Source organism: Podarcis pityusensis (assembly GCF_964106645.2).
Source record: "Podarcis pityusensis genome assembly, chromosome: 8".
Lineage (NCBI taxonomy): Eukaryota > Metazoa > Chordata > Lepidosauria > Squamata > Lacertidae > Podarcis > Podarcis pityusensis.
The window spans coordinates 85,083,240-85,096,052 of NC_138033.1; the positions used below are offsets into that span (position 1 = coordinate 85,083,240).

General features: G+C 44.1%; 1 protein-coding gene across 1 annotated transcript; it reads left to right on the top strand.

Annotated features, from left to right (window-relative positions):
* The first annotated feature begins 3,643 nt into the window (after positions 1-3,643).
* Positions 3,644-11,939, top strand: SNRNP27 (small nuclear ribonucleoprotein U4/U6.U5 subunit 27). Its single transcript, XM_081017635.1, has 6 exons — positions 3,644-3,803; positions 5,343-5,463; positions 6,581-6,693; positions 8,138-8,217; positions 10,451-10,515; positions 11,599-11,939. Exons 1-6 carry the CDS (start codon positions 3,767-3,769, stop codon positions 11,651-11,653), a joined length of 471 nt encoding a protein of 156 aa, XP_080873761.1. The 5' UTR covers positions 3,644-3,766; the 3' UTR covers positions 11,654-11,939.
* The last annotated feature ends 874 nt before the right edge of the window (positions 11,940-12,813 follow it).

Below are 12,813 nucleotides of genomic sequence, written 5' to 3' on the forward strand. Positions count from 1 at the left end.
TAGTAGTTGGTGAAAAAAGATACAAGTTAAGAGCCTTTGCAGATGATGTTATGATCACAACAGAAAATCCCCTACAATGCACACCTAGAATATTGGAATGTATAAACAAATATGGCAGATTAGCAGGATTCAAATTAAACTATGGGAAAACCAAAATACTAGTGAAAAATATGGAAGAAAAAGATAAAGTGAAATTACAAGAAATTACAGGATTGGAAATTAAAAAGAAAATAAGGTATCTTGGAATAAATTTAACAATAAATACTATAGATTTAAGTAATGAGAACTATGGGAAAACATGGAATGAAATAAAAAATGATTTGCAAGTATGGGGGAAATTAAATCTTTCCTTACTAGGGAAAATATGAGTAATAAAGATGAACATATTACTAAGGATGATGTTTTTATTTCTAAGTATCCCAATACTAGGAGGAGATAAATGTTTTAATAATTGGAAAAGAGATTTGACTAAATTTGTGTGGTCAGGGAAAAAACCAAGAATAAAACACAAAATAATGATAGATAAGAAGGAGAGAATGGATCCAATTAGATGACTCGGATGTATTGGATTTAGAGGGAGTAGAGACGAGATTTGGATGGCATGCCTATCTAATAGATGAAAAAGTCAAAGTACATAAAGGCTTCCTACGACATATAGTCAGAAAGTCTATATATAAAATATGGGAGAAATATAAAAGACTCCTAGAACCGAAAACTCCTTGGTGGGCATCGCCAGCAGAAATTGTCGTAGTGAAAAAATTAAATATGAAAGAAAATTGGGCTACCTATAAAATTGTATTAAAGGAAGAAAATGGAGAATTGGAATTAAAGGATTATACAGAAATTAAAGCTTATATTAGTGACTGGTTCCAATATATTCAAATTAAGTACAGATTACCGAAAGATAAAAAGTTAGGATTTGAAAAATAAATGTCAAAATTCGATAAATACTTAATACAAGAAAAATAAAAAAATATATCTAAATTGTATAATCTGATCTTAGAGTGGGAAACAAAGGATGAATTGGTTAAAGCATCAATGATTAAATGGGCACAAGATATTGGGAAAAATATTATGTTTGAACAATGGGAAAAATTGTGGAAAAAAGATATGAAATTCACTATGTGTTATATATTGAAAGAAAATTACCTCAAAATACAACATAGATGGTATTTAACACCTGAAAGAATAGCAAAAATGAATAAAAATTGTAGCGATGTCTGCTGGTGATGCAACACTGGAAAAGGTACTATGATACATATATGGTGGAATTGTTTAAACATCAAACAATTTTGGGAAACAATATATAACGAAATGAAATAATAATAATAATAATAATAATAATAATAATAATAATTTATTTGTACCGCGCCCATCTAGCTGGGTTTCCCCAGCCACTCTGAGTGGCTTCCACAGAGACCAAAAATACACTTAAATGTCACACATTAAAAACTTCTCTAAACAGGGCTGCCTTAAGATGTCTTCTGAATGTCAGGTAGTTGTTTATCACTTTGACATCTGATGGGAGGGCGTTCCACAGGGCGGGCGCCACCACCGAGAAGGCCCTGTGCCTGGATCCCTGTAACTTGGCTCCTCGCAATGAAGGAACCACCAGAAGGCCCTCAGCACTGGACCTCAGCGTCCGGGCAGAACGATGGGGGTGGAGACGCTCCTTCAGGTCTACTGGGCCGAGGCCGTTTAGGGCTTTCAAGGTCAGCACCAACATTTTTAATTGTGCTCAGAAACGTACTGGGAGCCAATGTGCGCAGTATATGCAACCTGACGTGGTGAGCGCTAAACAAGAAGAAAATATATATAGGGCTTCCGGAACAGCGCGCTGAGGAGACGGGTGGGGATTTGCACGGCCCTCTCCACGCAGCAGAGTCCTTCTGGATCAGGCCAACGCTCCTCCGGCTTGCCTGCTCTCTCCCAAGACCTCCTTCCTTCTTGGTCTCAGTTTCTCTCTCAGACGCGACCGTATCCCGCGCTGCGAAGGTTGCCAACAAAGAGCTGCTTCGACACTGCAGCGGTCGGATCACCCCAATACCACCTAACACCTGATTAGAGGTGACCATAGCCGATCACAAATTCTTTATTTTTTCTTTGTATCGGGGTGGGGAGACTAAATTAATATAATAAAAATCCTTTGCTCGTCCAAATAAGCTTTTTTCATTGATTTATTGAGGCCCCTAAGTCTTTGAACTGAAGAGATTTCTCATCTCATCTCATCTCATGCTCTTTCTGAGCCAAGTCCAGACCCGGCTCTGTGCCTTCCATGGGTCACACCAAGCCTGGGAGTCAAAACCAGCTTCAACCTTCTCAGGTGAGTATCAGGCTGGAGTCCATGAATGTTGCTCCACTTTATCTGGTGTCAGGCTCTGCCAATGGGAAGGGGAGGGTGGTCCAAGGGGGTCCATCCTCCAAGCGGCCGTCCTCCTTCTCTAGCTTTACCCTGGAAACCAGACTCAGCTGGGCAACCCAACGGGCCTCACGCTGTTCCAGGCAGCTCCTCCATTCCCTGCCCCTCCTAGAATCATAGAATCATAGAGTTGGAAGAGACCACAAGGGCCATCGAGTCCAACCCCCTGCCAAGCAGGAAACACCATCAGAGCACTCCTGACATATGGTTGTCAAGCCTCTGCTTAAAGACCTCCAAAGAAGGAGACTCCACCACACTCCTTGGCAGCAAATTCCACTGTCAAACAGCTCTCACTGTCAGGAAGTTCTTCCTAATGTTTAGGTGGAATCTTCTTTCTTGTAGTTTGGATCCATTGCTCCGTGTCCGCTTCTCTGGAGCAGCAGAAAACAACCTTTCTCCCTCCTCTATGTGACATCCTTTTATATATTTGAACATGGCTATCATATCACCCCTTAACCTCCTCTTCTCCAGGCTAAACATGCCCAGCTCCCTTAGCCGTTCCTCATAAGGCATCATTTCCAGGCCTTTGACCATTTTGGTTGCCCTCCTCTGGACACGTTCCAGTTTGTCAGTGTCCTTCTTGAACTGTGGTGCCCAGAACTGGACACAGTACTCCAGGTGAGGTCTCACCAGAGCAGAATACAGTGGCACTATTACTTCCCTTGATCTAGATGCTATACTCCTATTGATGCAGCCCAGAATTGCATTGGCTTTTTTAGCTGCTGCGTCACACTGTTGGCTCATGTCAAGTTTGTGGTCAACCAAGACTCCTAGATCCTTTTCACATGTACTGCTCTCAAGCCAGGTGTCACCCATCTTGTATTTGTGCCTCTCATTCTTTTTGCCCAAGTGCAATACTTTACATTTCTCCCTGTTAAAATTCATCTTGTTTGTTTTGGCCCAGTTCTCTAATCTGTCAAGGTCGTTTTGAAGTGTGATCCTGTCCTCTGGGGTGTTAGCCACCCCTCCCAGTTTGGTGTCATCTGCAAATTTGATCAGGATGCCCTTGAGTCCATCATCCAAGTCGTTGATAAAGATGTTGAATAAGACCGGGCCCAAGACAGAACCCTGTGGCACCCCACTGTCACTCCTTGGAACTGATCTCTTGCAATCTCTCCCTGCCATTTCTGGCCAGGCTCTCCATGGGGCAGCGGCCCTTTCTCTCCCCGCCCCCTCCCGCCGATTGGCCAGCAGGATCCGGGGGGGCCAATCCCCGGCGCGGAACCCAAGCCTCCTCCCGGCGTGTTCCTAGCCGGAGCTGAAGAGGAGACGGACCGTCCCGCCGGAAGTTCCGCTGCGGAGGCTGCGGGGGAGAGGGAGAAGGCGAGCTCGGCGTCGGGAGGGGAGATGGGCCGGAGTCGCTCGCGGTCTCCTCCGCGGAGGGGTGCGTAGTCTCGGTCCCGGTCCCGGGGTCCTGCTGCTCCTCTTCGCCGCCCTTCCGGGAGGCCTCGTCCTCCTTCCCAGCTGCCCGGGCGAAACCTTGGCTGGAAGGTTTCTCCTTCGGGAAAGAAGGAAGCAGCTGCAGGCCGGTGGGAGGGAGGGCGGGTTGTGGGAGCCCAAGGCAGGCCTCGCCTCTCTTGGCCTGGGAGGCAGAGATCCCCGCGGATCGAGGCCGAACTGAGTCCCCGAGGGGCGCGTCCCTCTCGCAGGGCGGTGGGGCTAGTGAGGTGCTGAGGAGCTGCGAGGCAGGCAGGGTTCAAATTCAGGCGCCCATGAAGTTCACTGGAGGCCTTTGGGCCTGTCGCTGCATCTCAGCCCAACCCACCTCACAAGGCTGCTGCGAGGATAAAATAGGGAGGGGGAGAACCATGCTGGCCTCCTTGGGAGGAACGGTGGGCTAGGAACGCAGTAAAAAAAGAAAGGAATAGCTCTCTCTCAACCACTTTGTGGAACTGGCCCTGTTGTAGATGCAGAACAGGTACTGTGTGGAACCAGTAAGATATCAATGTTTTCTGCTTTGTGGCTCCTTACAGTCAAGCAGCATATACATTTTGTGCAATACATGAAGGAGGTGGTGTCCGTGGTTCTCTACCACCACCACTACCACCCTCCATTTTTATCCTCACAGCAACTCTTGTGAGGTAGGTTAGACTGAGAGATTATAACTGGCCCAAATTCATTCTTATGTGTTCTATATCTGACAGGATATATAAACCTGGGGCTCTGCTGGCCTAATAATTTGATTTATTACCTGGCCTGCTCTCTAACATCCAGCACCCTAACCACTGCACGCACACTGGCTCTTACTTAGAGAAGTTACATTTATCTCCATTGACTTTTTTTTTTTAAGAAGCCTGGATAAACTCATGCAGGATGAGCCTGTTGGTGGCTAGATTAACATTCCAGCTTTGGGCCTTTGGCTGGTGTAAGAAAAGAGGATGCTGGACTAGACAGGCTTTTGGTCTGATCCAACTGAAGGGCTTTTGTTAAGTTCTCACTCTGGCTCCCCCTCCCCCAACAGATTTTAGATTAGATGCACCTTGAAGGCAGATGCCTATTTCATGCTTATGAGATTTTTTTTAAGCACCGTATCATCAGTATGTAAAAAGCCACCGGAGCAAATATGGTTGTTTTGCTGTGGAAGGCAGTGTGCGCAGAATGCTCTCGGAGTATGTTTTAACTTGGCTAGAACTCAGAGATGTATAGGTGTGGAGCTAGTGGAGTTCACTAAGTGCCCCCTGTAAATCAAGCACAGCTTCTGAAGACAGAATGGGACCCGCCTTGTGTTGCCCTTACCTCTTTGAAAGGAAGGAGGTTGCAGGATACAGAATGGAGCAAACTTTTAAGATGTAGGACTGAGACTGAAAAATACACTGGTTTGTTGAAGCCAGTCGGTGTATATAGTATGTTACTGTAGGAGGAAAGCTGTACTTTAGAAATGAAATTCAATATGCAACTAAAGTTGCTTGCTCTGTATTTTAAGAACGTCGGCGTTCCAGATCCACCTCACGTGAGAGGGAGAGGAGAAGACGGGAGCGATCAAGGTCTCGGGAGAGAGACAGGCGGAGAAGCCGTTCCCGTTCCCCACACAGGCGACGATCCAGGTGAGTATCAGATAGTAGCTCTAAAGTTTCTGGTGAAATTGTTCTGTAAACACTGTTCTTGTTGTAGGCAATGAGTGTGTGAGACAGAGCGGGCTACTAGCTCTTGCCATTAGCAAATATTGGAAAAGATGAGTGGGTAGTTTGCTTTTTTAAAAAAGCAACTGCCCTCCCCCGAACTGCAGGAAATTATGACCCAGTTAACTACTCTACCTAAGGTAATTTTGAAGGATGTATGGCGGCCCTCTTAGTGTTTTCTCTTAAAAGAATAGGGCCAGCATCTGGTCCTGGCAGTTCAGCTGTTTCTGTCCCTTCTCATGATAGCTCTAACCATATTAGCTCCTTTCTATCCCACCTTTAGCAGTGGCTTTGCTGTGATGTTTAACAATGAGAAAGGATTTGTTTTTAAGGTTGAACAGATGGTTTCTAGGCAGCTGAACTCACCTGCTTGAGTGATGTGAGTGTAGCTAAACACAAGCTTTTTCTGCATTCAGAGTGAGCTGATGGTCACAGGGTTCTCCTTTCTCTGTAGACCTGCAACTCCCCTCCATTTGCTTTGTAGAGAATATTCTTCCCCTATCCTCTTCCATAGCACCTTTCTGTTGTTCTGAACCCTTCTCCTGCAATAGACTACCGTATCTATACTGTTGTTTAATAAATGGTAGGAGAAAGGCGGAGCAGGCATGGGTGCTTCTTTGTACTCTGCTTAAAAAACCCAGCCTTTCCTTCCATCTTTCCTCCTGCAGCCTCTCCTAGGTTATAGGTGTTGACATGGCAGAGCTTGCCTTGTTTCATCCTGACAAGATCCCTATGAATTACCTTTCTAAAGGAGGTAGGTGTGGTGGCACCTCTCTCCCTCTTTGTGGCTGCCTGGCAGAGGAAGCCTTACACTTCCTTGACTGAGGTGGACAGAGCATTGCATGTACTTGACAGTTCTTTGCTCACATACATGGTGTCGCCCACAAAGCCAAGTGTGGGATTTTGTGATGGTTTTGTTCTGTGTTTTCACAAAAAAAATCAGCAAGTGTGCTGGTGCTTCTTCTTTTGTGTGTTGCATAATCCAGCAAGCACACCTTTCCCTTGCCATTCAAGTGCAACCTGCTCTGGTTTGACTCTCTAGATCTCCACGACGACATAGATCCAGCTCTTCTTCCCCTTCCCGGCAGAAAGAAAGGCGAGATGATGAGAAGAAAGAGACCAAAGATGCTAAAGGCAAAGAGCGTCAGATCACAGGTAATGAAACAGCTTGGGGTATTGCGAGTCATGCTGGAGAATTATGTGTCATGATGCACCTTATTAACTTTGGCATTCTAGTTTGTGGTCAGATTTATAGGGGAGGGGTAGTTTGCTAATGTGAGAAGGGTCTTGCCTTTTGGGCAAGGTTTGTTTGACTTGATGTGTTTCTGGTTCTGTTGGTGAGGACATATCCTGCCTCTGTTACTGAGAGCCTGTAGTTCATGTGTTGCACTGAGTCTGAGGGTCCATATAATCCTTTGTTGTGCCAATAAAGGCACCTTTGTTTCTCAAATATATCATCTCTTCACACACCAAAAAATCCACAGTTGTTGATAGGATGTTGTGTTTTTCTAAACACTTGTTCGACAACATTTGACGTGGAACTATACTGGGTCCTTGAGGTGTGGCTCTTTTTGAAGAGTTGGAAGGGTTAGCCTTTTGTTTTGGATGGCTGACACCCTCTTCAATAGAAATACAGTGGTACCTCGGGTTACATACGCTTCAGGTTACAGACTCCGCTAACCTAGAAAGAGCGCTTCAGGTTAAGAACTTTGCTTCAGGATGAGAACAGAAATCGTGCTCCGGCAACGCGGCAGCAGCAGGAGGCCCCAGTAGCTAAAGTGGTGCTTCAGGTTAAGAACAGTTTCAGGTTAAGTACGGACCTCCGGAACGAATTAAGTACTTAACCCAAGGTACCACTGTACTTTCAGAATTGTTTACCAACCAAAGAATAAAAATACATAACACATTGATAGTATAAAATCAAAAGTGGCAGAACACAGCAGACGAAACAAACTGATATGAAACAATCAAAACATTCCAAAAATCATGTTGGGGTGGAAGGAGATACATAGGTGAACTGTGTCCTTATTACACATGTTAGAAAGAATATATGTATATAAATGCCAAATAGAAAAGATAAATTACGACAGCAGACTTGCAAAGTTAGCAAAAACCTTGGTGAGAGTCAGTGACATGATATCCAAACAAATAAAATCCAGAATATTGAAATAAAATTCAGGGTAACTCCCCCAAAAGAAAAGTGAACAGAGTATGGTCTGGGTTCTTCTGGTGAGGAATTCATGAAAGAATTGAAGGAAGACCAAGGTATACAATTTATCTCTGGAAATAGTCACCTCTGACTACTCTGCAGTGTTGTATTAGTTTGTTTATGAGCACAATCTTCCAAACCCTATCATGCCAGTTTTGCATAGTTAACAAACAATCACTTCTCCATAAGAATGCAGTCTATAGCCAGACTGCTGCCAGGAAATGTCTTAAATATAATATCTTTTATTTATTCCTAGCAAGGCCAATGGTGTTTCACCATTGTAATAGTCAGAATCCTAGAAATATGCTGTTTGAGGATGGTTCTGTGGCATTATTTATCTTTAACTCTCTTTCATTTTATCTCCTTGTTTTGTCTTGGCTTCTTTTTCAGAGGAAGACCTGGAGGGTAAGACAGAAGAAGAAATTGAAATGATGAAAATGATGGGATTTGCATCATTTGACACGACAAAGGTGAGTGTCTTCTTAGTGCCCAGAATTCCTAAGAGTGAGATTTGAACCACTCTGTGCACTGGGACAGAAAATCCACACCATGTGGTAGTGGATGCAGAATTCATCTTCCTGAGAATCCCTTCCTTTTTTTTAAAAAGGGGGGCAGGTTTCTAACACTGCAAGTTTTTTATAGAGTGGTGCTTGAATGTGTTTGAGCAAGACTAGTGAGACTTCAGAAGATTCCATATGATTGGGGGCTATCTGGCTTTCATACTCTCTGCAGCTGCTTGCCTCTCTCATGAATAGCAAAGTAAGAAGCGAAGCTTTTTTTATTCAGTATGTGTAACCTTTTGCAGGGCACAGGGCTTGGATTACCTTGGCAAATCTTGAATGCAAAGAGTTGTTTATTATTATTTTATAATAGCAACATCTCCTTTTGTAGCACACTGTAGGTTAAACAGAAAACCATTTCTGGCAAGTTTAGATCTTCCTCACTTAATCAGACCATGGTCTTGAGTTTTCCTCGCCAGTCATTTAGAAATGGTGACTCCAAATGGTCTTTTAGTGTTCTTAATGGCGGAACAGAAATGACAGAAAGGCAGCTTGCTCAGCTACTGGGGAGGATTCAGGCTTGTTCTATAGTTTGTCCATCCACACAAGGCAAGGTTGAGCTCCAGTAGGCCTGGCCTTGCGCCTTTGCACTAGATTCTAGGACAGGAGTGAAGAACCTCCAGCCCAAGGGACCTCCCCATCTGGCCTGCAGCCTCTTCTCCTTGCCCACCCAGTACAGCAGTTTAGCCTGAAGAAGCCTCCTACTGGCTTCAATAGGAGGCTTCCTCCCCCCCCCATAAAAAAAATTGTGGCAGAGAGAGCGCATGTAAATGATGGAGAGAGTGTGTGTGTTGTGGGAACTATGAGGTGGTCCTACCCACCACTGATACTCAGCCCCTGGAACATGTTCCCAAATCTTCTACACTACAAGGGGCTTCCAGACTTGAAACACGTCATACAAGTTCCCAGGAACTTCCAGGTAGCTTGGAAACAACTCATGGAAGCATTACATTGGCATTGTGTGTAGGAACTCTGCCTAGACATATTTCCCAAAAGCAACTGCAAAAAAAGAGTAAAGAGCAAGATATGATTGGCTTTTGGTCCCTTACCTTTCCCGCCCCAACCTGGCCACAGTGATCCATGTGACGGTCATCTCCAGGCTTGACTACTGTAATTCGCTCTATGCGGGGCTGCCCTTGAAGCTGACCCAGAAACTCCAGAGGGTGCAGAATGCTGCAGCGAGGCTCCTCACAGGGTCTCTGCCATGGGAGCATATTCAACCAGTGCTTTTCCAGCTGCATTGGCTCCCGGTGGAGTACAGGGTCAGGTTTAAGGTGCTGGTTTTGACCTTTAAAGCCCTTTACGGCCTAGGACCCTCGTACCTACGGGACCGCCTCTCCCGGTATGCCCCACGGAGAGCCTCAAGGTCCATAAATAGCAACACCCTCGAGGTCCCGGGCCCTAAGGAAGTTAGATTAGCCTCAACCAGAGCCAGGGCCTTTTCAACCCTGGCTCCGGCCTGGTGGAACGCTTTGTCTCATGAGACCAGGGCCCTGCAGGATCTGATTTCTTTCTGCAGGGCCTGTAAGACAGAGTTGTTCCGCCTGGCCTTTGGCTTGGAGCCAATTTGATTCCCTCCCTCTCTTTTTTTTTTCCTTTCCTTCTCCTCCTGCGATGAGGCTACATTTTAATATTTTAATGTTTCAATATTTTAATGTTGTATTTTAATTTTGTTTTTAAGTTGTAATCATTTAACTTGTTTTTATTATTGCTTGTAAGCCGCTCTGAGCCTGGCCTTGGCTGGGGAGGGTGGGGTATTAATAATAATAATAATAATAATAATAATAATAATAATTTATTATTATTATTATTATTATTATTATTATTATTATTATTATTTTGTTCATGTCTTACCATACCTCCAAAGTTCCATTGGCTTTTATTCTCACTTTCCTCCCAGAAATGGGCTTTCACACTTCCTTCTTCAGCCCCATGAAAATCCACTCAGGGTTGTGGGGATGTCTAGGATATGGCATAGGGAATGCCGATGGAGTTGGGGGCGGGGTTGCTGAAAATCACCCCCTCCCTTACAAGAACAGAGGAGCAATTCAGGCTCCAGGTCATTGTCCTCTTCCCCTGGTCAGGCTTCCCTGCACCTTACGTTGTGTGAAGATGACTTTGTATTTCTGTTTGTGTTTTGTAGGGCAAGAAAGTGGATGGCTCTGTAAATGCCTATGCTATCAACGTATCACAGAAGAGGAAGTACAGGTTGGCATTGTTCAGTTAGGACCCAACTGTCCCTGAGTGCGGAAGCTCTAAGGTCATGTTTGTGTTGGGCGGGGATGTCACTATGTTCACAGGAATACTTGGAAGAAGAGATTTTGGCATTGCTTCAGAACCCCCATTTTTTAAATAGAAAAACAAAAGCAGATTCCCATTTGTGGAAAATCCTGAAATGATTACCCTAAGTATTTCACTTTGTTCAGAAAATCAGTATATCCTGGGGTTTCTCAGACTTGTTATGTTGAGCTGTCTTGTGGATAAACAAGTTCCTAATTGTGGCAGTAGAGCAACCATGATTTCCCATTGCAGGAGCAAAAAACTGTCACGATTGACTTCCTATGCCTCCTGCCCTTTCAGGGTTGCCTTGCATAATGTAGAATTAGTTTGCTGCCATGTGAGGTTCTTGCTGATTGAAACAGAGGATCTGTAAGAGTTACTAGCCTTACAAATGGTATCTGCAACAAAGGTTTACAGTGTGGAGTGCTTCTTTTCAATATACCAGTTTTTCAATTCCATTCAACCCTCCCATTCCCCCCCCCACACCCTCCAGTTATTTTGTGAGCAGTAAGCATGCTTAGGCCCCAGAGGCTGTTTTGGGGTCATTATCCCCTACATAGGATTGTTCTTCCAAAATGTTTTTTTGTATTTCTTTAAACTTTGGAGTTTCCCCAAGCCTACTGACATCTCTGCTCGTAAGTGTGTGTTGTGCTGTGCTGTTTTAATTGCATATGGACCACACACAGAGAATAGCTTCATGGATTTTGCTACCATTAATTTCTAAGTTAGAAAGTAAAAACAGTACCAATAAAGATGCTTCGAAGTCAAGTGTGCTTTTTTTATATGAATTCTAATTAGCACACAAGCACAGAATTGTGATTAAGAATATAAAAAATAACATACTGAGATTAATTTTTCTAAAATTATTCCAGCACTTACAGCTGGCAAAGGCATTCTGGGTAATGGATGGGCAATGCCAAGAAAAAAAATCAGGAAGATGGGCTGGGCGTTCAGAACTTTCAGGGGTCAGCAAGAAAGTTCACTGCTAAGGTTTGCCTTTTCTCATTGCAGGCAATACATGAACAGAAAAGGTGGATTCAACAGACCTCTGGATTTTATTGCTTGACACCTGCACTTGTTACATGTGAAAGACAACCTCACTCTCTAGTCCCTTAATTGTCTTACCAGCAACACCTGCGGTTAAGCGGATTTCAGCTTCTTCCCACACAGAATGGGGATCTCATTTGTGGAGAGTCCATGGAAGTGACATTGTCTCATAGGAAGAGACGGTAACATGTTTTCCTCAAATGACATGTTTGTACAAAATGACATTCTTTTGTGTTGCTGTGTTTTTATTTTTTGTAGGTTTCTGTTTTAAAATATTGCCACTTAAATTAAAAAAGAAAAATCTGTGTTTTCTTCTTGAGAGCACTTCAAATAGGAAGCCCCTTCTTAAAAGCTAGGCTGAAAAATGATTTTCTTTTGTCTTAATGAGGTTCTTGAGATAAGTTTATTTCATTATTTCTACCCCACCTTTCCTCCAAGAAGCTCAAGGTGGTATACATGGTTCTCCCTCGTCCTCTTTTTATCCTCACAACCACCCTGTGAGGTAGGTTAGGCTGAGAGTATGTGACTGGTCCAAGGTCACCTAGTGAGTTTCATGGCTCAGTAGGGATTTGAACCCCGAGAAATACTTTGGGGACTCTTCTCGGGACAAGTGTTCAACCACCACCATCTCTGCTACCTCTCATTTAGAGAAAGTCTAAATTTCAAACCCCCTGGTTCTCCTCCTTCATTGTCTTGCTTCTGGCCAACAGTGGGCCTTGCCGCTGTTCTTGGGTGCCTCTAACTAACATATGAACATGGTAACGCAGCTCCAGTGGACTTTTCCCATTAGCTTGTGTGGTATCCTAACTTCTTCCAATAGTTTTATGGGAGAAATGGACATTTAGTGTCTCTTCTGCAGTAAATGTGCAGAATTTTACATACTAATCAGTGCCATTTCTTTAGTACAGAATGTTGGGGTAGGTTTGTTTATTGCCCTGTGTGAAATACACACAACCTTCATCATAACTCTGAGACGTAGTATCAAGATAACAATTGTTGGTATTTGGAGGCACTGATCATGAATACCAAGCCATAACAGTTGCCCTGCTGGGTCCAACCAAAGGTCTGTCTAGTCCAGCATCCAGTTTCTGCTTATATGTCTGAGAGAAGACCACATGCAGAACACGATAGTTCTGGCTGCCCCTTCCTCGGAGTCTCGTTGGCATGGAGGTTCCATTA